The following is a 21,943-nucleotide window of genomic DNA, read 5'->3' on the forward strand; positions in this document are numbered from 1 at the left end:
ACCAGGATCCACCTGGCAAGCCCCCTACCCAGTAGTGATGATCTGCCCACCTGGGGATGTTACTTGGCAACCAAGCTATTTTTAGTGCCTGAGGCAGGCTCCAGAGAGCCATCCTCAGTGCTGGGGGCCAACTTGCTTGAACCAATTGAACCATGGCTGTGGGAGGGGAAAAAAAGAGAAAGAGAGAGAAGGAAGAGGAGGAGGGGTGGAGAATCATCAGATGGTCACTACTTCTGTGTGCCCTGAGCAGGAATTGAACCTGGGACATTCACTCGTTGGGCCGACACTCTAATACTGAGCCAACAGGCCAGGAACTATCTTTAATTTTTCTAAGTCACTTTGTTTTAGGTCTATCTCTTAAAAATAGCATATAATTTAAAAATAATATTTACTTATTAGGTCTTATTATATATATTTAACTTATAACAGAAATTATGAATAACTGGGCCATATCTACCTGCACCTATGTTTTATTTTGGATAGCATTCTGTTGTATTGATTCAGATTTTTTCTGTTTCTGGCAAGTTTTCTTTGACTTGTAGCTTCCAGTCAGTTCTATTGTTGTTTTTTTTTGTTTGTTTGTTTTTCTTCTTCAAGAGACCTAATAGTACAAATACTTGGTGAAATGTACTTTAAAAAGCCAGGAAGCTTTGGCTAGAAATAAATGACTAAGATTTATTTAAGGTTCTTAGGGTTCACAAACCAGAAACACAATTTGGTAATACTCAGATTTATTTGGGATTAAAATGGAAGAGTCTCATCTCCATCCGTCTCACCACGGAAAAAGTTCAATCTTGTCTTCATTAAGCCCAGTACAAAGATCAGTGTCCAAATAATCTGTGTCATGGTTTAATCCTGTCAATGCCTAGTCTAGTCCAGGTGCTGTGTTCCTGTACCCAGGTCACACTCAAAGCCTAGACTTGGGAGATTGCATAGCTGCTCGCTTATGCATGTGGCTGATTGGAGAACTCATGACTGAATGGAGCAAGCTCACTTTCCCAAGCAGAAAGAGCAAAGAGAGAAGAGCTCTTTGTTAAGTTTGGGTTTATATCATCGTAGGCCAGGAAGGACTAGCTTCTCTTTAAACTCTCCAATCAGTCTCTTTGTGGGCTTTTCATTTAACCTTTAACCAATCAGATTCTTCTTCTAGGCTAGACTGACAGGCCTCTATGGTTGCCATCATGGCTTCTACTATACATGCCTTAAAGTGGAAACACAGGAGTACCTGCCCTAGAGATAGACTGGTTGTACCCCAGGGAGGCTGTTGTCAAAAGTAAGTGCCCTTAGTTGGGCAAGGTTGTGAGCCCCTGGGGTGCCCAGAACTGTGAATGCTATAGCTTCCTAGAAAATTGAATTCTGTAATTTCCTATTGAAACAGGCTTTCCAGTTTTATTAAGTTTAATATTTCCTCTTCCCTAGTTTATTATACTCAATGTCTGATTCCCTTTGCTTCCTTCCTTTATTAATATACTGCTCACAAAAATTAAGGGATATTTCAAAATGAATATGAAGTGATAAAAAAAGCATTTGATTTTTTTTTTTTTAATTAAACAAGAACATCAAAAAAGCAAAGGACAAGTCAAGGAAAGTTGTTCAATTATGCAAATGAGATGCAAACCCAACTTTTATTTCATTGGTGAAATGCACTATACAAAGGGTGAAATTACTGGAGTATCTGCACATTCCCTGATCCCCTAATCTTTGTGAGCAGTATTTAGCTACCTCCCTATACTACGACTTTTCAATATTTCCCATCCTTCCTCCCTCCTTTCCTTGCTCCCTCCCTCTCTTCCTCTTTTCCTCCCTTCCTCTCTCCCTTCCTTCATTCTTGTGCTCAGTTTCTGCTTTTAGCTTTTGAATTTTTGATGCAAAGTTTTTTATATCCTCAAATGTTTGAATGTATTTAATTTTATTTGGATTCTTAACTATTATTTTCTTCTGCTTAATCAGGAAGATTTTCCTCAGTTGATATATGTGGGATTTTCTGTCCTGATTAACTTAAATGTTCAAACCTGTAGAGGATTTTTATGAGTGTATTTGAGCCAAACTGTCTATAATTGCTGGGAAGCAAAATTTTAATAAGTTGAGAAAATGCTCTGGAAAAATACCACTTATTTTATATTATACATCAGAATCAAAGGGGATGTGTAAAGAGCATACAGATATTCATTGGTGATAGCTTAGGGAGGTAGGGGCGGACAAAACTCAGACATCTTTGAGATTAGGTAAAAAGTAAAACGAATAGACACAATTCTTTTATATAGGTGGGTATAGAATAATTAACAGTCAACACTTAACATGGTAGTAATAACAACATGGGGTTTTGTGATCTCTACTTGGGTGTAGTAGTTGTGCTTTGAGGGGTCTGGAAAAAGGAAATTACTCTTGATATTATTCCTAAGGTATGTTATTGTAGATGCAAAAAGACAATAGACAGGCTCAGTTAACACATTGTTGACCTGCAGTTTTACACAGAAGTTATCTCATGTCACCAGCTATTTTTTCATAATTGAGTATGAAACTGAAACAATCTAAATAAACTTCAGTATACTTTATTTATACATTATGAATTTAATTGAAACTTTGTACATATCTGCTACATTTTTTTTTCTGCTACATATTATATGTTATACATATTATATGTTTTAGTAATTTTTTTTACTAATGGTAGGCAACATGTTTTGCAAATATATTTGGTTTCTCTGTGCTTTCCTTTTGAAACACACACTTTACACGTTCTAGTTGGATTGAACATGACTAAGGAAGATTTTACAATATCCTTGATAGGTATGTTCAAACTGCGAGCCATTAGAAGATAGTCCAAGTTTTAGAAGGCTGGACACTGTGATTGTTTTTATTTATGGTACCTTCGATTATGTGGTCTCATGGAGGAGTGGGAAGAAGAGTAGTCTGCATGAGAATATAGAGCAGTGTGCTGCTTTTGAGCTTCGGCCCTCAGGGCTAAGAGTCACAAATACAATAATCTTATATTACCCCGAGTTTCAAAAATTGAAATAGCTAATGCAAGTGCAAACACGAGTTAACTCATTGAGTGGTCAACAATTAAGGTAAAGACTGACCTTTGTTAGGGAAAATGCCAGCCTTGGACGTAACTATCTGCCATGACTACTTTTAATTAGAAAGTTTTCATTTCAGACCATTCTATGTGGTTACTTTCAGTCTGAGTCTGTAAGGCCTCAGGCCTCCCCTGAGCTTCTCAGGTTTAGTATAGGCCTACCGCCACCTTTTTTTTCGGTGAGCAGGAAGATTTCGGTCAGTTGGTATAATGAAATTTTCTGTCCTGATTTTCTGCAATAGCCTTACATAGACTTTTCTCTTGTTCGTTTTTATGTTATTAGGTATTTTATAATATTCCTAATTTAACCCTTTCAGTAGTATGACCGTTTATGTATGTTGTCGTGCCTCCTGACCATCCAGATAAGGCAACATTAAAAAAAGGCAAATGTAAGGCCCTGGCCGGTTGGCTCAGTGGTAGAGCGTCGGCCTGGCGTGCAGAAGTCCTGGGTTCGATTCCCGGCCAGGGCACACAGGAGAAGCGCCCATCTGCTTCTCCACCCCTCCCCCTCTCCTTCCTCTGTCTCTCTCTTCCCCTCCCGCAGCCAAGGCTCCATTGGAGCAGAGATGGCCCGGGCGCTGGGGATGGCTCCTTGGCCTCTGCCCCAGGCGCTAGAGTGGCTCTGGTCGCAACAGAGCGGTGCCCTGGAGGGGCAGAGCATCGCCCCCTTGTGGGCAGAGCGTTGCCCCTGGTGGGCGTGCCGGGTGGATCCCGGTCGGGTGCATGCGAGAGTCTGCCTGACTGTCTCTCCCCGTTTCCAGCTTCGGAAAAATACAAAAAAAAAAATAAAAGGCAAATGTATGTTTTTTGTTTCCATAAATTGGTTATCAGACAAACATAATTTTAAGTTAATAAAACTGTAAAAATAACTAATTTCATTTTTTGAATTTCTTTTTTTTTTAATTTAATTTATTTATTTTTTACAGAGACAGAGAGTGAGTCAGAGAGAGGGATAGACAGGGACAGACAGACAGGAACCGAGAGAGATGAGAAGCATCAATCATTAGTTTTTCATTGCTTGTTGCAACACCTTAGTTGTTCATTGATTGCTTTCTCATATGTGCCTTGACCGCGGGCCTTCAGCAGACTGAGTAACCCCTTGCTGGAGCCAGCGACCTCGGGTTCAAGCTGGTGGGCTTCTGCTCAAACCAGATGAGCCCGTGCTCAAGCTGGTGACCTCGGGGTCTCGAACCTGGGTCTTCTGCATCCCAGTCCGACGCTCTATCCACTGCACCACCGCCTGGTCAGGCAACTAATTTTATTTTTTGAAAGAAAACTCACTCCCTTGGGGTCAGCAAGCATGAAAAATACTACTCAAAGGGTTAATGGCATCCTCTTCTGTCAATATAGCAAAATCCAAATACTTTAGAGCAGGGGTCTCAAACTCGTGGCCTGATCTTGCTCTGCGGCCCACATGCTGAGTTGAGTTTGAGACCCCTGCTTTAGAGGGTTTTTTGTTTTTATTTTGTTTGAGAGAAGCTTTAAGTCCTAGTTTCATGGTTCTCTTTTTGTCTTGCAGAACCCGCTTTTTTTCTTTTACCCTTTAACATTCAGTTGCCAAAGGATGCTTTTTTTCTTTTTGTGTTTTTCTCCCCTCTGCATTTCAAGGATGATCATTTAATTAGCTGGATCTTTTAAAATTGTGCCGGCTTCTTTAAAATAAATATACTTTGAAATCTCTTTCTCATAATTTGTGTTCTGATCTGCCTGGATACTTTTCCAGTATTTTCAGATTTAGTGTGAATTTAATCTTTCTGACAGTCATTCCTAATCACCTTTATGCCCCTTTATTATCATTTCTCTTGTCTTTTCTACAGGTTTTCATTTTCTGTTTTTGCTTGTCTTGTGGCTGGGTAGAGGTGAGTGTGTGTACTGGAATTGATGATTTTTCTTTTAATTTACAGTTGATTTGCAATTTTTTCATTCTGTATCTTCAAATTATGCTGCAGGTGTGGTTTATGTAGAATTTAATTTTTCTTTCTTTTTGCAAAGATAGTACAGAGTTCCCATATGCCCTTCACCCATATCCCCCTACTATTATCTTATATAACGATGTCACATTACTGTTAACTAGTAAAGACTTTATTTGAAATCAGTTATTGTAATATAAGCTGGGAATTTTAAAGCATTTTGTGAATTATCGAGATCAAGTTTTGACTGCTTTTTCTTTTCCCTGTATAGATCTAATGGCTGAAGAGTAAATCAGCATGGCAACTATGGTTCCACCAGTGAAACTGAAATGGCTTGAACACCTCAACAGTTCTTGGATTACAGAGGACAGTGAATCTATTGCTACAAGAGAGGGGGTTGCTGTTCTATATTCTAAACTGATCAGCAATAAGGAAGTAGTACCTTTGCCCCAACAAGTTTTATGCCTCAAAGGACCACAGTTGCCAGACTTTGAACGTGAGTCTCTTTCAAGTGATGAGCAGGACCACTATTTGGATGCCCTTCTTAGCAGCCAGCTAGCACTAGCGAAGATGGTATGTTCAGATTCCCCATTTGCTGGGGCACTTCGAAAACGACTGCTTGTACTCCAGCGCGTCTTTTATGCACTTTCTAATAAATACCACGACAAAGGCAAAGTGAAACAGCAGCAGCATTCTCCGGAGAGCAGCTCTGGTTCAGCAGATGTCCATTCTGTTAGTGAACGTCCCCGGTCAAGCACTGATGCACTGATAGAAATGGGTGTTCGAACTGGTTTAAGTTTATTATTTGCACTTCTAAGACAAAGTTGGATGATGCCTGTGTCGGGACCTGGTCTTAGTCTTTGCAACGACGTTATTCATACTGCAATTGAAGTTGTGAGCTCTTTACCACCATTATCTTTAGCAAATGAAAGCAAGATTCCTCCTATGGGCTTGGACTGCTTATCACAAGTAACAACATTTCTTAAAGGAGTAACTATTCCCAATTCAGGGGCAGACACTTTAGGTCGTAGATTAGCTTCTGAGTTGCTGCTTGGTTTAGCAGCACAACGAGGTTCTTTGAGATATCTTCTTGAATGGATAGAAATGGCTTTAGGGGCATCAGCAGTTGTAAATTCCATGGAGAAGAGCAAACTACTATCAAGCCAGGAAGGAATGATCAGCTTTGACTGCTTTATGACAATACTAATGCAGATGAGGCGTTCTTTGGTATGTATTATAAACCTCAACTTAAAAATTTTTTGTTTATCAACTTTGGGAAAAGCCAATCAAGCCTTTACTTAATTTGTGGTAATAGGGAATGATTTGAGAGTTTTGCTGACTACTAGGTTCTTTAAATATTTTATATACTTTGAGTGAAGAAAATTTTATACAAGTTGATGTAAATATATAATTCAAGGACAGGTTAGTTGGTACAGTTCCAGGCGTCCCCAGACTACGGCCCACGGGCTGCATGCGGCCCCCTGAGGCCATTTATCCGGCCTCCTGGAAGGGGCACCTCTTTCATTGGTGGTCAGTGAGAGGAGCACTGTATGTGGCGGCCCTCCAATGGTCTGAGGGCCAGTGAACTGGCCCCCTGTGTAAAAAGTTTGAGGACCCCTGGTTAAGACCATTGGATCAGGAGTCAGGATTGTAGCTTTAGTTTTATGGCTTCTTATGTGAATGTGGGAAATTCATCTAAATTTTCTGTGTTCTAGTAACCTCATGTACCATGAGTGTACTCATGTAGTAAACTTATATAAAATTGCTGTCAGTCCAATGCTGGTTAAAATGGGATTTGGTTGTGGTGTTGAGAGAAAGGAATTTCAAACAACCTGCATTTAGAGGGCTTAGGCTGTTGCAGTAAGATTTATCTGGAATTGAAATAGAAGGTTGCCCACAGGTATTGAATGTCTCATTTCCATTTGTCGTGCCAATAAAAAAGTCCAGTCTAGTTCTAGTCTTCATCAAGCCCAATATAAAAACCAAAGTTCTGATATTTTGTGCCATGGTTTAGCCTATATAAAGCTTAGTCCAGTCCAGGCATATACTTAGGAGACCAGCCTGGCTGCCAGCCATGCAGCATGGCTGCTGCTTGGAGACCCCAGGAATGAATGAGTTGTTTCCAAGTAGGAGGAGAGAGAGCTTTGCTAAACCTATGTTTATATTTTGGGGCTGGGAAGGACTAGTTTTCCTTACGCCAACCAGTTTCTTTAAAATTTCACAGCTTGTGTTGGTTTCTCCCACCAACCAATAAGATCCTTTTCTAGGCTAGACTGACAGGCCTCTGTGGCTTACATTGTGGCCACTGTGCATGCCTTAGAATGAAAGCACAGAAACACCTCCCCATAGCACCTGGACCTGGCAGTGCCTTGGGGAAATTCCTCCCAAACCTCAGTCTGGAGGATTGAGGCCAGTGGACTCTGAGGGCACAATGGATTAATAAGCCTGTGAATGCTATATAGCCTTTTAGCAAATTAAGCTAAATGGAATACTGAAGCAGTCTTTCCAAGTTTTATAAAATATAATGCCCAACTCCCTTTGCTTTCTTTCCCCATCAATATCCAGCTGCCACTACATTAGCAAAATGAGTGTGAAGGTCTCTTGAAAAAATCTCAAATCTTATCCTTTGCAATTTTTATTAATCATTGTGCCAAGTGTTATCATAGGTCCTAGGGATACAGCAGAGAAAAATAGTTTCTGCCCAGTGGAGCTAACAGCCTAGTAAGGGAATCAGACAATAAATATGTATTCCAGGTAGTGAAAAATCCTAAGAATTAAAATTAGGGTAGGAAAGGAAGCCTATTATATAAAATTATAGGCTGAAGGCAGAGAGCGGGGAGGGGAAAAGTGTGCTGTTAATGTGGTCAAGGAAGGACTCTGAATTGTCACATTTGAGCAGAGATCTGATTGAAGGGGAGTGATGAGCTAATAAGCAAAGATCTGTGAAAAGAGTGTATTGTTCCAGGAGAAAATTAATTGCTTGACTATCATTAAGAAACTAACCTTGGGTACCTCATTAAAGAATAGACAAATTATAGTGTACTATAATCAATATCAAGAATTTCTAAGACTGAAATGTAATGCCTTTGTGAAAACCAAGAATAAAAATTCAAATTAATAAGAATATAGCCTGGCCCTGGCCCGTTGGCTCAGTGGTAGAGTGTCAGTCTGGCTTGTGGATGTCCCGGGGTTCAATTTCTGGTCAAGACACACACGAGAAATGCCCATCTGTTTCTCCACTGCTCCTCCTCTTGCTTCTCTCTCTCTCTCTTCCCTTCCTGCAGCTATGGCTTGATTGGTGCGAGTTGGCCCAGGTGCTGAGGATGGCTCTATGGTTTCTGCCTCAAGTGCTAAGAAGAGCTCAATTGCTGAGCAACAGAGCAACGCCCCAGATAGGCAGAACATCATCCCCTAGTGGACTTGCTGGGTAGATTCTGGTTGGGGTGCATGCAGGAGTCTGTCTCTGCCTCCTCTCCTGTCATTGAATAAACTAAAAAAAAAGAATATAGCCTGACCTGTGGTGGCTCAGTGGATGAAGCATCAACCTGGAACTGTGAGGTCGCTGGTTTGAAGCCCTGGGCTTGTCCGGTCCAAGCACATACGAGAAGCAACTAGTCTGAGTTGATGCTTCCTACATCCACCCCCCCTCGTTTTTTTTACTTTTATTTAGAAAATTAACTTTAACATGGTTACATAGATCAATACAAGTACATAGGTTTCAGGTAAACGTTTCTATAGCATTTAAACTGTTGATTATGTTGTATACCCATCACCCAAAGTCAAATCATTTTCCTTCACCTTATATTTGTCCCTCTTTACAACCTTTCCCCACCCCCTTTCCCACCCCCTTCCCCACATCCTCCTCCCTTTGGTAATCACGTCCATTATATCTATGTCCATTTGGTCCCTTGTGCTCCTGAAATGAATCCCACTTGATTGTGATATATATTTAATATGTTTTTGCATTTGATTTGCTAGTATTTTGTTTAGGATTTTTGCATCTGTATTCATTAGAGATATTGGTCTGTGGTTTTCTTTTTTTGTGTTGTCCTTGCCAGGTTTTAGTATGAGGGTTATTTTGGCCTCATAAAATTGTTAAGGAGTATTGCTGCTTCTATTTTTTGGAAGACTTTGAAAAGAATAGGTACCAAACTTCTTTGAATGTTTGGTAGAATTCACTAGTATAGCCATCTGCTCCTGGACTTCTGTTTTTGGGGAGATTTTTGATAGTTGTTTCTATTTCCTTTGCTTATAGGTCTATTGAGGTTTTCTGCTTCTTCATGACAGTCTAGGAAGATTGTATAGTTCTAGGAATTTATCCATATACTCTAGGTCAGGGGTCCCCAAACTTTTTACATAGGGGGCCAGTTCACTGTCCCTCAGATCGTTGGAGGGCTGGACTATAAAAAAAACTATGAACAAATCCCTATGCACATTGCACATATCTTATTTTAAAGTAAAAAAACAAAATGGGAACAAATACAATATTTAAAATAAAGAACAGGTAAATTTAAATCAACAAACTGACCAGTATTTCAATGGGAACTATGGGCCTGCTTTTGGCTAATGAGATGGTCAATGTCTGGTTCCATATTTGTCACTGCTAGCCGTAACAGTGATATGACACGCTTCCGGAGCCATGACGCGTGTGTCCCGCGTCACTGGAAGTAGTACTGTACGTGAGCAATGCCGTGCTTTGCGGCGCTGCCACATACAGTGCTCCTCTCACTGACCACCAATGAAAGAGATGCCCCTTCAGGAAGTGCGCCAGGGGCCGGATAAATGGCCTCAGGGGGCTGCATGCGGCCCGCGGGGTGTAGTTTTGGGACCCCTGGTCTAGGTTGTTGAATTTGGTGGCATATGACCTTTCATAATATTCTACTATGATTCTTTGTAAATCTATGATGTCTGTGGTAATTTCTCCTTTCATTTTGGATTGATTTATATGAGTCCTTCCTCTATTTTCCTTAGTGATTCTAGCCAGTGGTTTGTTGATTTTATTGATCTTTTCAAAGAACCAGCTCTTTGTTGCATTAATTTTTTCTATAGTTTTTTTGTTCTTTATTTCATTTAGTTCTGCTCTAATTTTTACTATTTCCTTTCTTTTGCTAACTTTGGGTTGCCTGTGCTCTTCTTTTTCTTGTTCCTTAAGATGTGATGTTAGGATGTTTATTTGGGATCCCTCTAGTTTCTTAATATAAGCCTGTAATGATGTAAATTTCCCTCTTATTACTGCTTTCACTGCATCCCAGAAATTTTGATATGTTGTATTGTCAGTTTCATTTTTCTGTATATGTTTTTTGATCTCTGCTTAAATTTCTTCTTTGACCCAGTCATTTTTTAGAAGTATGTTGTTTAATTTTCACATTTTTGTGGGTTTCTTTACTTCCTGCTTACAGTTGAATTTTAATTTCAAAGTCTTATGGTCAGAAAATATGTTTGGTATAATTTCAGACTTCCTGAATTTGTTGATGTTAGTTTTGTGGTCCAGCATATGGTCTATCCTTGAGAATGTTCCATTCATACTGGAGAAGAATGTATACTCTGACGTTTTGGGATGAAATGTCCTGTAAATGTCTATTATGTCCATTTGGTCCAGTGTGTTGTTTAAGGCTGATATTGATTTTCTGTTCGGATGATCTAAAGCCGTCAATGGTGTGTTAAAATCTTAAGTATGATTGTGTTTTTGTCTGCTTCTATTTTATCAGTTAGTAGATGTCTTATATATTTTGGTGTTCCCTGGTTCAGTGTGTATATATTAAGAAGTGTTATATCTTCTTTTTTTTTTTTTTTTTTTTTTTTGTATTTTTCCGAAGTGAGAAGCCAGGGGCAATAGACAGACAGACTCTTGCATGCGCCTGACTGGGATCCACCCGGCATGCCCACCAGGATGTGATGCTCGACCCATCTGGGGCGTTGCTCTGCTGCAATCAGAGCCATTCTAGTGCCTGAGGTGAAGGCTATAGAGCCATCCTCAGTGCCCGGGCAAACTTTGCTCCGATGGAGCCTTGGCTGTGGGAGGGGAAGAGAATGATAAAGAGAAAGAAGGGGGGAAGGGTGCAGAAGCAGATGGGCACCTATGTGCCCTGGCCAGGAATTGAACCGGGACTGCCACATGCTGGGCTGACGCTGAGCGCACTATCCAGGGCAAGAAGTATTATATCTTCTTGATACAGTGTTCCCTTTATCTTTATGGAATGTCCATCTTTGTCTCTGGTTACCTTTGTTGTCTTGAAGTCAGCATTGTTGGATATGAGTATGGCTACACCATCTTTTCTTTCTTTTTTATTTTTTTTCCATTTTTCCAAAGCTGGAAATGGGGAGGCAGTCAGACAGACTCCCACATGCGCCCGACCGGGATCCACCTGGCATGCCCACCAGGGGGCGATGTTCTGCCCCACTGGGGCATCACTCTGTTGCATCCAGAGCCATTCTAGCGCCTGAGGCAGAGGCCACAGAGCCCTCCCCAGCGCCCAGGCCATCTTTGCTCCAATGGAGCCTCGGCTGCAGGAGGGGAAGAGAGAGACAGAGAGGAAGGAGAGGGGGTGGGGTGAAGAAGCAGATGGGCGCTTCTCCTGTGTGCCCTGGCCGGGAATCGAACCCGGGACTCCTGCATGCCAGGCCGATGCTCTACCGCTGAGCCAACCGGCCAGGGCCTACACCATCTTTTCTTTGGAGATTATTTGCTTGGAGAATCATTTTCCAGCCTTTCACTTTGAATCTACTTTTGTCCTCGCAGCTTAGATGTTTCTCTCAAAGTCAGCATATGGTTGGGTTTTGCATTTTGATTCAGTCTGCTACTCTGTGCCTCTTTACTGGTAAGTTCAGTCCATTTACATATAGGGTAATTATTGACTCTTGAGGATTTCCTATAGCCATTTTATGTTTTATTTTCTGGTAGCTCTGTGTTTTGTTTGGTTCTTCTCGTTTGTGTTTCTGTCAGTTGTTATTGTTTAGATTGTTTGGTGGTATTTCATACTTCTTTCTCCTGTTTCTTCTTTTTTTTAAGCTGTGTGTTTTAGTAGTGGCTTTTTTGTGGGTGGTTACCATTAGGTTATTAAGAGAAGAATGTACATATGTACAAGAGTCCTTTGTCTTATGAGTGCTTCTGCACTTCATCCTCCTTTGCTACTGCAGGTCTCTATTCTCTCCCCTTTTATGTAATTCTTGTCATAGATTATCGTTGTTTTTATTGTGACCTTGTTGGAGTTTTACTTGTAGTTTTGATTTGTTTTGTTCTTTGTATCTGGTTGAATATTTCCTTCAGTGGGGGTTTTCTGGTGATAAATTCCCTCAGCTTCTGTATGTCTGTAAAAGTTTTTATTCCTCCTTCATATTTGAAGAATAACTTTGATGGATATAGTATTCTTATCTGGTAATTCTTCTCTTTCAGTTCTTTGAATGTTTGGGTCCACTCTTTTCTGGCTTGTAGAGTTTCTGCTGAGAAGTCTGATGATAACCTAATGGGCTCTCCTTTATATGTTATGTTCTTTTCCCTAGCTGCCTTGAGGATTCTTTCTTTGTCATTGATTTTTGACAGTTTTATTATGATGTGCCTTAGAGTAGTTCTGTTTGGCTTGTGGTAACTTGGCATTCTTTCCTGAATGCCTGCAAGCTCAGCTGGAGTTCATTTGCTGTGTTATAGTTGTTCAGTTTGTTGAAATTTCAAGGGAAGAGATCAGGAGTATCTCTCATGCTGCCATTACTCTGACATTATCTCTATAGCCTCTCTATACAAAAGGAAAAAGAAAAGGAATATAAATTTAGGCCCTGGCCTGGTGGCTCAGTGTTTAGTGTCATGCCTGTGCACTGAGTTCATGGGTTTGATCTCTGGTTAGGGCACGTTCAAGAAGCAACCAGTGAGTACACAACTAAATGGAACAACTAAGTGGAACAGTGAGTTGATGCTTCTCTCTCTCTCTCTCTCTCTCTCTCTCTCTCTCTCAGAAATCAATGGAAAAATTAAAAGAAATAATACAAATTTAGAATATAAACACCAAAACATTTATAAACTGACTTAATTTTAATTGGGTTACATTAATCAGTCTTTTTGTTGTCTTTATTACTAAATATCAATGAACAAATTTAGTTAAAGTAACTAAAAATATCACTTGTAAATTACATACATATATTTCAAAACTTTTTTCCCCCCAAACAAGTGGAAAGCTCTTGGATTAACAGGAATGGTTTGTAAAAAACAATTATGTTGAATTTATTTTAAAACCAGGGTAGTTTTCACTTGTTTTAAAATTTGCATGTGAACTGTATGGTAAATAACAAGTTATTTTTTACAAAACATTATACTATAAATAAATACTTGCAGATTTTAGATCATAAGATCTATGAAAATTTGAAATTTTAATGTTAAAATTAAGACAAAGAAAGCATACAGTCTTTGTTCAGTATATGCAGTTTTGATGGGGCACTGTGACCTTCACCTGAAGAAGAAACAGTTGGAGATGCAGTGATCTAAGAAAGAAAGGTGTTTGAAGGAAGAGCTGTGAGAGGCAGTTAGACCCCTTTTTAATTCAATACTTAAACCTATTTCTCTAATTTTATTTTTTTATCTTAATACTTTCTGGTAACATTCTTTAAATTTATACTGCTTTCAAATGTGTAATATCATTTAATGACCTGAATTCATGATCATGTGTTAGTATTTCTGGGGAGTTGCTTAATTCTTCATTTATATATTATTCTTCTTTATTTATTTTTTATTGCCTTGTTACAAATAAACTATATTAATGATTGCACAATCTAGTTTTATGATTATATGCTTCCTCATGGTGTATTTTTCTTCTTAAACAAAAGGCTAAATGCCCTGAATCAGAGGCTGCTTCTCTATGTTACCATGTAAGGGCTTATCCTACAATATTACTCCTTAGTGGGAGAAAGGTGCCCCCAGAAACTATGTAGATCACTTTCCTCAGTATCTGTTTAGCCTTATTGTCTTTTAGCATGTTGGAAATAGGTTTGCATGCATATTTGGCTATTAGTTGAAATTGGCTGTGTAAGTTTAAATAGTTATAGTAAATATATTCACCTATCTATATAATGTGTTGTAATTGTCATTTAATTAACCTATAATAAGGCATTTCATTCTTTTTAAAAAGATTTTTATTGATTTTAGAGAGAGAGAGAGAGAGAGGAAGGAGACAAGAGAGGGAGAGAAATGTCAATTTGTTCCACTTATTTATGTATTCATTGGTTGATCCTTGTTTGTGTCCTGACTTAGGATTGAAGCCACATCATTTGTGTATCAGAAGACACTCTGACCAACTGAGCTACTTGGCCAGGGCTCATTTCATTCTTTGTTTGATTTCTAATTTACTATTCTCAAATATCTGCAGTTAGGGAGGTATGCTAACCTTTATTGAGTGCTGTCTACCAGGTGGTTTATATGTACTGTCTCATTCAGTTGTTATGTTAATCTGTAAGCTAGATATTGCCGTATTTCCCCATGTATAAGACACTCCCATGTATATGACGCACCTTAATTTTGGGGCCCAAAATTTGGAAAAAAATGTATTATATAAAGTTATTGAACTCAAGTTTTATTCATCATAGAATTCATACAACTCCTCATCACTGTCAAAACTCCCATCCATTAGCTTGTCCTCATCTGTGTCTGATGACGAATCCCTGTGTTCAATAATGAGTGCAGAAAAAAGCGTGGAAAAATGGGAAATGCAAGTAAAAAAATCTACAACCACTGTATAAGACACACCCAGTTTTTAGACTCCAGATTTTTGGAAAAAAGTGGGTCTTATACATGGGAAATATGGTATTTATCCTTATCTTAAGGATTAAGAAACTGTAGCAATTATCTTAAATTTACACATCTATTTGGCAAAAGAACTAGAAGTATAATACGTACTTTTGATTAAACACTTATGTTAACTAATTTCTATAACCTAGCGTCTGTCCATAAAGCCCAAGTTTTTTCTGTTTCCTGTATATGTTGATTTGTTCTTTTTTTTCTCATGAAGGCCTACTTTAACCCTTTGAGTAGTACGAATGTTCATGTACGTCCTCGTGCCTCCTGACCATCCAGAGTACAATCATACATATGTAAGGCTACATTAAAAAAAGGCAAATGTGCCCTGGCCGGTTGGCTCAGCGGTAGAGCGTCGGCCTAGCGTGCGGAGGACCCGGGTTCGATTCCCGGCCAGGGCACATAGGAGAAGCGCCCATTTGCTTCTCCACCCCTCCGCCGCGCTTTCCTCTCTGTCTCTCTCTTCCCCTCCCGCAGCCAAGGCTCCATTGGAGCAAAGATGGCCCGGGCGCTGGGCATGGCTCTGTGGCCTCTGCCTCAGGCGCTAGAGTGGCTCTGGTCGCAATATGGCGACGCCCAGGATGGGCAGAGCATCGCCCCCTGGGGGGCAGAGCACCGCCCCTGGTGGGTGTGCCGGGTGGATCCCGGTCGGGCGCATGCGGGAGTCTGTCTGACTGTCTATCCCCGTTTCCAGCTTCAGAAAAATGAAAAAAAAAAAAAAAAAAAAAAAAAAAAAAAAAAAAAAAAAAAAAAGGCAAATGTAGCCCTGGCCGGTTGGCTCAGCGGTAGAGCGTCGGCCTAGCGTGCGGAGGACCCGGGTTCGATTCCTGGCCAGGGCACACAGGAGAAGCGCCCATTTGCTTCTCCACCCCTCTGCCGCGCTTTCCTCTCTGTCTCTCTCTTCCCCTCCCGTAGCCAAGGCTCCATTGGAGCAAGGATGGCCCGGGCGCTGGGGATGGCTCTGTGGCCTCTGCCTCAGGCGCTAGAGTGGCTCTGGTCGCAATATGGCGACGCCCAGGATGGGCAGAGCATCGCCCCCCTGGTGGGCAGAGCATCGCCCCTGGTGGGCGTGCCAGGTGGATCCCGGTCGGGCGGGAGTCTGTCTGACTGTCTCTCCCTGTTTCCAGCTTCAGAAAAATGAAAAAAAAAAAAAAAGGCAAATGTATGTTCTTCTTGTTTCCATAAATTGGTTATCAAACAAACATGATTTTAAGTTAATAAAACTGTAACTGTAACTAATTTCATTTTTTGAAAATAACTCCCAGGGGTCAGTGAGCATGAAAAAAACTCACTATTCAAAGGGTTATAAAAGATTGAAAATATAATAAATTTATTTTATTGTTGGGTTTCCAGTTTCTCTCCACTTGGCCTCTTTCATTTCTGAACAAAATGTTAAAAACACCTACTCCGGGCCCTGGCCGGTTGGCTCAGCAGTAGAGCATCGGCCTGGCGTGCGGGGGACCCAGGTTCGATTCCCGGCCAGGGCACATAGGAGAAGCGCCCATTTGCTTCTCCACCCCCACCCCCTCCTTCCTCTCTGTCTCTCTCTTCCCCTCCCGCAGCCAAGGCTCCATTGGAGCAAAGATGGCCCGGGTGCTGGGGATGGCTCCTTGGCCTCTGCCCCAGGCGCTAGAGTGGCTCTGGTCGCGGCAGAGCGACGCCCCGGAGGGGCAGAGCATCGCCCCCTGGTGGGCAGAGCTTCGCCCCTGGTGGGCGTGCCGGGTGGATCCCGGTCGGGCGCATGCGGGAGTCTGTCTGACTGTCTCTCCCCATTTCCAGCTTCAGAAAAAAAGTACAAAAAAACAAACAAACAAACAAAAAGCACCTACTCCGATAGAGCCTCTCTTCTTACCTTCCAAGGCTGTACCGTCTAATACAGCTCCTAGTTGAGACAGGGATATTGCAGAAAACTAGATTGCTTTCTTCAGAATTCTGGATCTATTCTGAGGAAGTATTTTGCATGTTTGTTTGATTTAGTGTGGCTCTCCCAAAGTCACCACAGGCCTACATTAGATTAAGTTTAATCAAGTTTCAGATTGATTTTAGGGGAAAGAAATGTTTAATTGAATTTTATATTTATTATGCTTTCTTGCACAGTAAGCAGTAGTCTGATGCTCTTGGTCTCTAGAATCTGTATTTTTTACATTTTAGAGTAGTGTCTGAGAACTCAGGAAATATCTAGAACCTCTCCTGGTACACTGGACCACAACCGGACCTGATCGTCCCTGCCTTAAGTGTCTCTACCTTGGAACAATTGGGACAAAACGTATCCCCAAGCTAGAAGTTAGAGGGAGAGATACATAATCATCAATTGAATACTTGGCATAAGGACTAACAATAAGTTCAATCTATAAACTGTATTTACTTGTGTGATTTTTAAATTCTGCTACCCACACACATAATAATTGTTTTTGAGTGGGAGTGAACAAGATACTCATTAGCTTACATTTAAATAAAGAGTAGGGAAATAATGTCAGTGTACATCTTTGAATTCTAAAAAAATAAACAATGAAAATATTGGCCTTGGATGCCTCTAGGTAAGTGGTTCTCAACCTGTGGCCGACCCACAGGTTGAGAACCGCTGCTCTAGGTGTTTACTGAGCTCTGTTTGCCAAATACTGTTAGGCACTAGGTTAAAAAGATGAATAAGCTTTGTAGTGTCCATGCCATCCACCAGCTCACATTTTAAGGAAAGAGAGATGCATGGGCATTTCAGATGAATGATAATGGGTTTTAGTAGAGGTCTGTATAGGGAGGGGGTGATGGGACACCAGGAGTGCTGGAGGGGAAGGTCCCCCGAGCTCAGTTGAAAATTTGGAAGTTTGCCTACAAGTACAATATGTGTTAGTGAGGAGACTGGAGAATTTTTTAGATAGAGGACCAGAATTCACAAAGTGATTGAGGTGTAGAAGAGTAAGCCTTGGATGGATGAGATGAGATGAGGCTGCCAAGCTAGGCAGGATCTTATATCCCATGCTATGTGGGCTTTTGAGACTTGATCCTATAGGCACTGGGGAGTAATTAGATTTTAATTTTAATCAATTTTAAGTAGAGTAAAACCAGACAGAGAACATAAATGTACTTCATCTAGTCTTATGTTCTTGTCTGAATATTTTAGAAGGACCAGTGTGAAAAAAAAAGTTACTACTGTATGTTATTTTCAATGACAAGTATTTAAGAAGAAGGTAATGAAATGAAGACCTGTGAAACTATTAATTTGTTATTTTAATTTCTACTTATCTCTGGACCATTGAACTTTCTATGATATGTTAATAATGTATGAAGTTATACATTTAATGTGCTATATTTTTCAAAATGTAATTTCTTTAAAAATGCTTAGGTATTTTTAAAATTTAAAAATCTAAAAATTATTATTATGCAGTATGTTTACAAAAGATATTAAGAATTCTGTATAGAAAGGTCCTGGCCAATTGGCTCAGTGGTAGAGTGTCGACTTGGCATGTGGGTGTCCTGGATTCGATTCCTGGTCAGGGAACACAGGAGAAGCAACTATCTGCTTCTCCACCCTCTCCCTCCCCTTCTCCCACCCCTGCAGCCATGGTTAGATTGGTTCAAGTGCATTGCCCCTGACGCTGAGGCTGGTTCCATGGAGCCTCTGCCTCAGGCACTAAAAATAGCTCATTTGCAAGCATGGCCCCAGATGGTCAGAGAATTGTTCCCCCACAGGAGTTGCCTGGTGGATCCCAGTCGGGGCACATACTGGAGTTTGTCTCTCTATCTCTTCCTTTCACTTGGAAAAAGAAGGAAAAAATACTAATTCTATATAGAATGAGCTTTAGAGATGTCTTTAATCTTAGTTGACTAGGACTAGTCTCTCTCTTAATTACTGACTTTTGGGGAAGAGCAGAAAGCAAGGAAAGTCACTGCAGACAGTATTTGAAGGTTAACTTTTTTGTTGGTATCTTATTTTTAAATATAGCAAGAATTTATTAAAGACTCCCTGTATTTTCTCTTCTTTCTCACTGTACATGTTGCAAAATACAATTTCTGCAACCAGTTTTGAGTTACTACATATGAAGAACTATGTTAAGCATGTTTTATACATAATTTCAGTCACTGTTCCTAATAACCCTAAATAATATAGGCATTACTTCTGTCTAAGGAGAAGGGACCTTTTTCTTTAGTCACACAACCAATAAGTAATGGAATCTGGATTTAAACCCAGGTCTGTCTATTATGAAAACTTTTTACAGTGTATTGTACAATAGAAAGACATTAGAAAGGGATTGTGGTAGTCCTGTTGCCTGCTCCTGGGAAGCTGTTTTAACTCATCTGCTGTTGGCTTGGTGATCACTAGAAGTAGCCTTTAAATAGTGGAGTCAAAGATTACAATTGTGTTTTCCCCAATTGTGGAATTTGGAGAGGCTGTGCCCCAAAGTATATATTTGCTGATTTAGCAACACCTTGACTGTCTTAAGGACTAGTTAATTTTGAACAGTCAGCTTCTGGTATGACTGCAGACCTACACATGACTCTCTAAAGCAGTGGTTCTCAAAGTGTGCGTCAGGGAGCTCTGGTGTGCCCTAGAAGATTTACAGGTGCGCCCTATGGTATTCCAGAGAAATATGGTGCCTGTTGGGGACAAAAAAACCAACAGGGTTTTTGGAGTTTATAGATTTTTGGGAGACAGAGGTGTGGGGAATTGGCTGTAAGCTGACAGTCTGTCCAGCCCCCCACCTCACTTGCCTGATTAGGTTGCGAAAGGCTGTTAAGCTGTGGTGCTGGATTGTTTACACTACCCACCATGTTCCCTGGAAAGACTGGAGGCAAGTTTCTTCTATCCTTTGTTCGGTGTAAAGTTAAAACGATATGTATGGTGGGGCTATTGGATTGATTATTAAACATAAGGAATTGTCTCTTGAAGCCTTTTGGATTTCTATAAAAGAAGAATATGTGGCAATATTAAAAAAGCTTTGAACATTTTACTATAATTTTCAACATCCTATTTATGTGAATTGGGATTTTCTACCCTCAACACAATTAAGAGTAAAAAGAGAGAAATTCTTCAATGTATTGATGAGGAAATGAGAGTTTCTCTTTCAAATATATGCCCAAACATTGAAGAAATCACTAGGACACATCAGGCTCGTGTTTCTCATAAACACAAGAATGAAAAAACACAATTGCCACGGGACCTGCTGAATTTACGAATTTACTAAATCTTACTAAGAATGTGTGTGTGTGTGTATAACTTTTTTGTCATTTTTTAAACCCCTCTTTATTACAAATTCTAAAAAGCATAACTCAAAAAATGTAACATAAAAATGTTTTTTAATGTCAGAATAAATTTAATTTTTTCGTATTTATTTTAATTACCATAAAAGCACACTTGGACTTTATATTTTTTCCTTTAATATTTGACTTAATTATTATAACATATTTCTCAGAAATTTGTATATAGTACACCTACAATTATTTGTAGGATTTTGAATGCGCCCCAACTTCAAAAAGTTTGAGAACCACTGCTCTAAAGCCTTACTACTCAAAGTGTGAGCCCCAGACAACAGCATTGGCATTACCTGGGAACTTGTAAGAAATGCAGAGTCTCAGGCCCCATCTATTTTTGTTGAATCAGAATTTATATTTTAACAAGATCTCTAGATAATTCATATCTGTTTTAAAATTTGAGAAGCACCACCTTAAACACAAAGAAAATTGATTTTGGTAGCAGCAGGTTAGTCAGTACTTGGTGATCCAGTGATAAATTAAGTAGCTAACATGTTCATTTATTTCATTACTTAGGAATTATATTGATTAAAATAGTTTGAATCGATAAAATCATAATCTTAGTTGGATGGGATCTTACAGGGCATCTAGGCCAACTCCCTCTCCATAGTAGAGGATATACTTTTACTTTTTTTGTATTTTTCTGAACTGAGAAGTGGGGAGGCAGAGAGACAGAGTCCCGCATGCACCCAACCTGGATCCACCCGGCATGCCCACCAGGGGGCAATGCTCTGCCCATCTGGATTATTGCTCCATTGCAACCAGAGCCATTCTAGCACCTAAGGCAGAGACAATGGAGCCATCCTCAGCACCCAGGCCAACTTTGCTCCAATGGAGCCTTGGCTGTGGGAGGGGAAGAGAGAGATAGAGAGAAAGGAGAGGGGGAAGGGTGGAGAAGCAGATGGGTGCTTCTCCTGTGTGCCTTGGTTGGGAATTGAACTCGGGACACCCACATGCTGGCCGACACTCTACTGCTGAGCCAACCAGCCAGGGCCGAGGATATACTTTTCTATGGTATATTTACCATGTGATCATCTAGACTATAAATATTTTTATAATACAGTAAGTATCCTTTGATATAAAACCACTGATAAAAATGTCATGACTATAGGATTGACAGATTGGAAAAAGAGCTTGATATTTGTGATCTAAAGATTTCAGAATACAGGAATCTGAGGGAGCAATGAAGATCATGTTCATTGTCTGGTTTATAATTTAAAAAAAAAATTTTTTTTAAGTGAGAAGTGGGAAGGCAGAGAGACAAACTCCCACATGCACCTCAACTGGGATCCATCCAGCACGTCCCCTAGTGGGCAATGCTCTGCCCATCTGGGGCATTGCTCTGTTGCTCGGCAACTGAGCTATTTTAGCGCCTAATGCAGGCCATGGAACCATCCTCAGTGCCCAGGGCCAACTTGCTACAACTAAGCCATGGCTGCTGGAGGGGAAGAGAGAGAGAGAGAGAGAGAGAATGGAGAGGGGGAGTAGTGGAGAAGCAGATGATTGCTTCTCCTGTGTGCCCTAACCGCTAATCACACCTGATTCATTCATACACCAGGCTGATGCTCTACCACTGGGCCAACTGGCCAGGGCCTGTAATTTTTACTGAGAATGATTTCTGGTCTTAGCCTTTGGGCTCTAATATGGAGAGTAGGCTTTTAGCCCCAGAGAGGTACATACAATGATTCTTCAGCTGTGCTAGGAAAGTTGCTTTGTTGCTACAGTAGTCAGGTAGCTCTATGAATTGACTTGTAGGACCTTTGTTGTGCTGAAACTAAAAAAGAGGGCCAGACTTTTGCTCTGGTCAGGGTCATCACTGAAGTTGGCTGTGTTTTACTCACCTGTATCCTTAGGGGCAGATGGACAAAGCATCCCCAGGGTAGTAGAAAATTTCCTGGGACCTTATTTACTGGGCATTAACCACCCACAAAGAAT

General features: G+C 40.4%; 1 protein-coding gene across 9 annotated transcripts in view; it reads left to right on the forward strand.

Moving 5' to 3' along the window:
• Positions 1–21,943, forward strand: part of HERC1 (HECT and RLD domain containing E3 ubiquitin protein ligase family member 1) — a 235,796-nt gene that overhangs the window by 38,164 nt on the left and 175,689 nt on the right. For all 9 annotated transcript variants that reach the window (XM_066341955.1, XM_066341963.1, XM_066341959.1 and 6 more), the window contains exon 2: positions 5,258–6,213. In XM_066341955.1, the coding sequence (XP_066198052.1) occupies positions 5,284–6,213 (930 nt within the window). In that variant the 5' untranslated portion in view covers positions 5,258–5,283. The remainder of the gene's footprint in view (positions 1–5,257; positions 6,214–21,943) is intronic.

The sequence above is a fragment of the Saccopteryx leptura genome, chromosome 6, assembly GCF_036850995.1.
Source record: "Saccopteryx leptura isolate mSacLep1 chromosome 6, mSacLep1_pri_phased_curated, whole genome shotgun sequence".
In the NCBI taxonomy this organism is placed as follows: domain Eukaryota; kingdom Metazoa; phylum Chordata; class Mammalia; order Chiroptera; family Emballonuridae; genus Saccopteryx; species Saccopteryx leptura.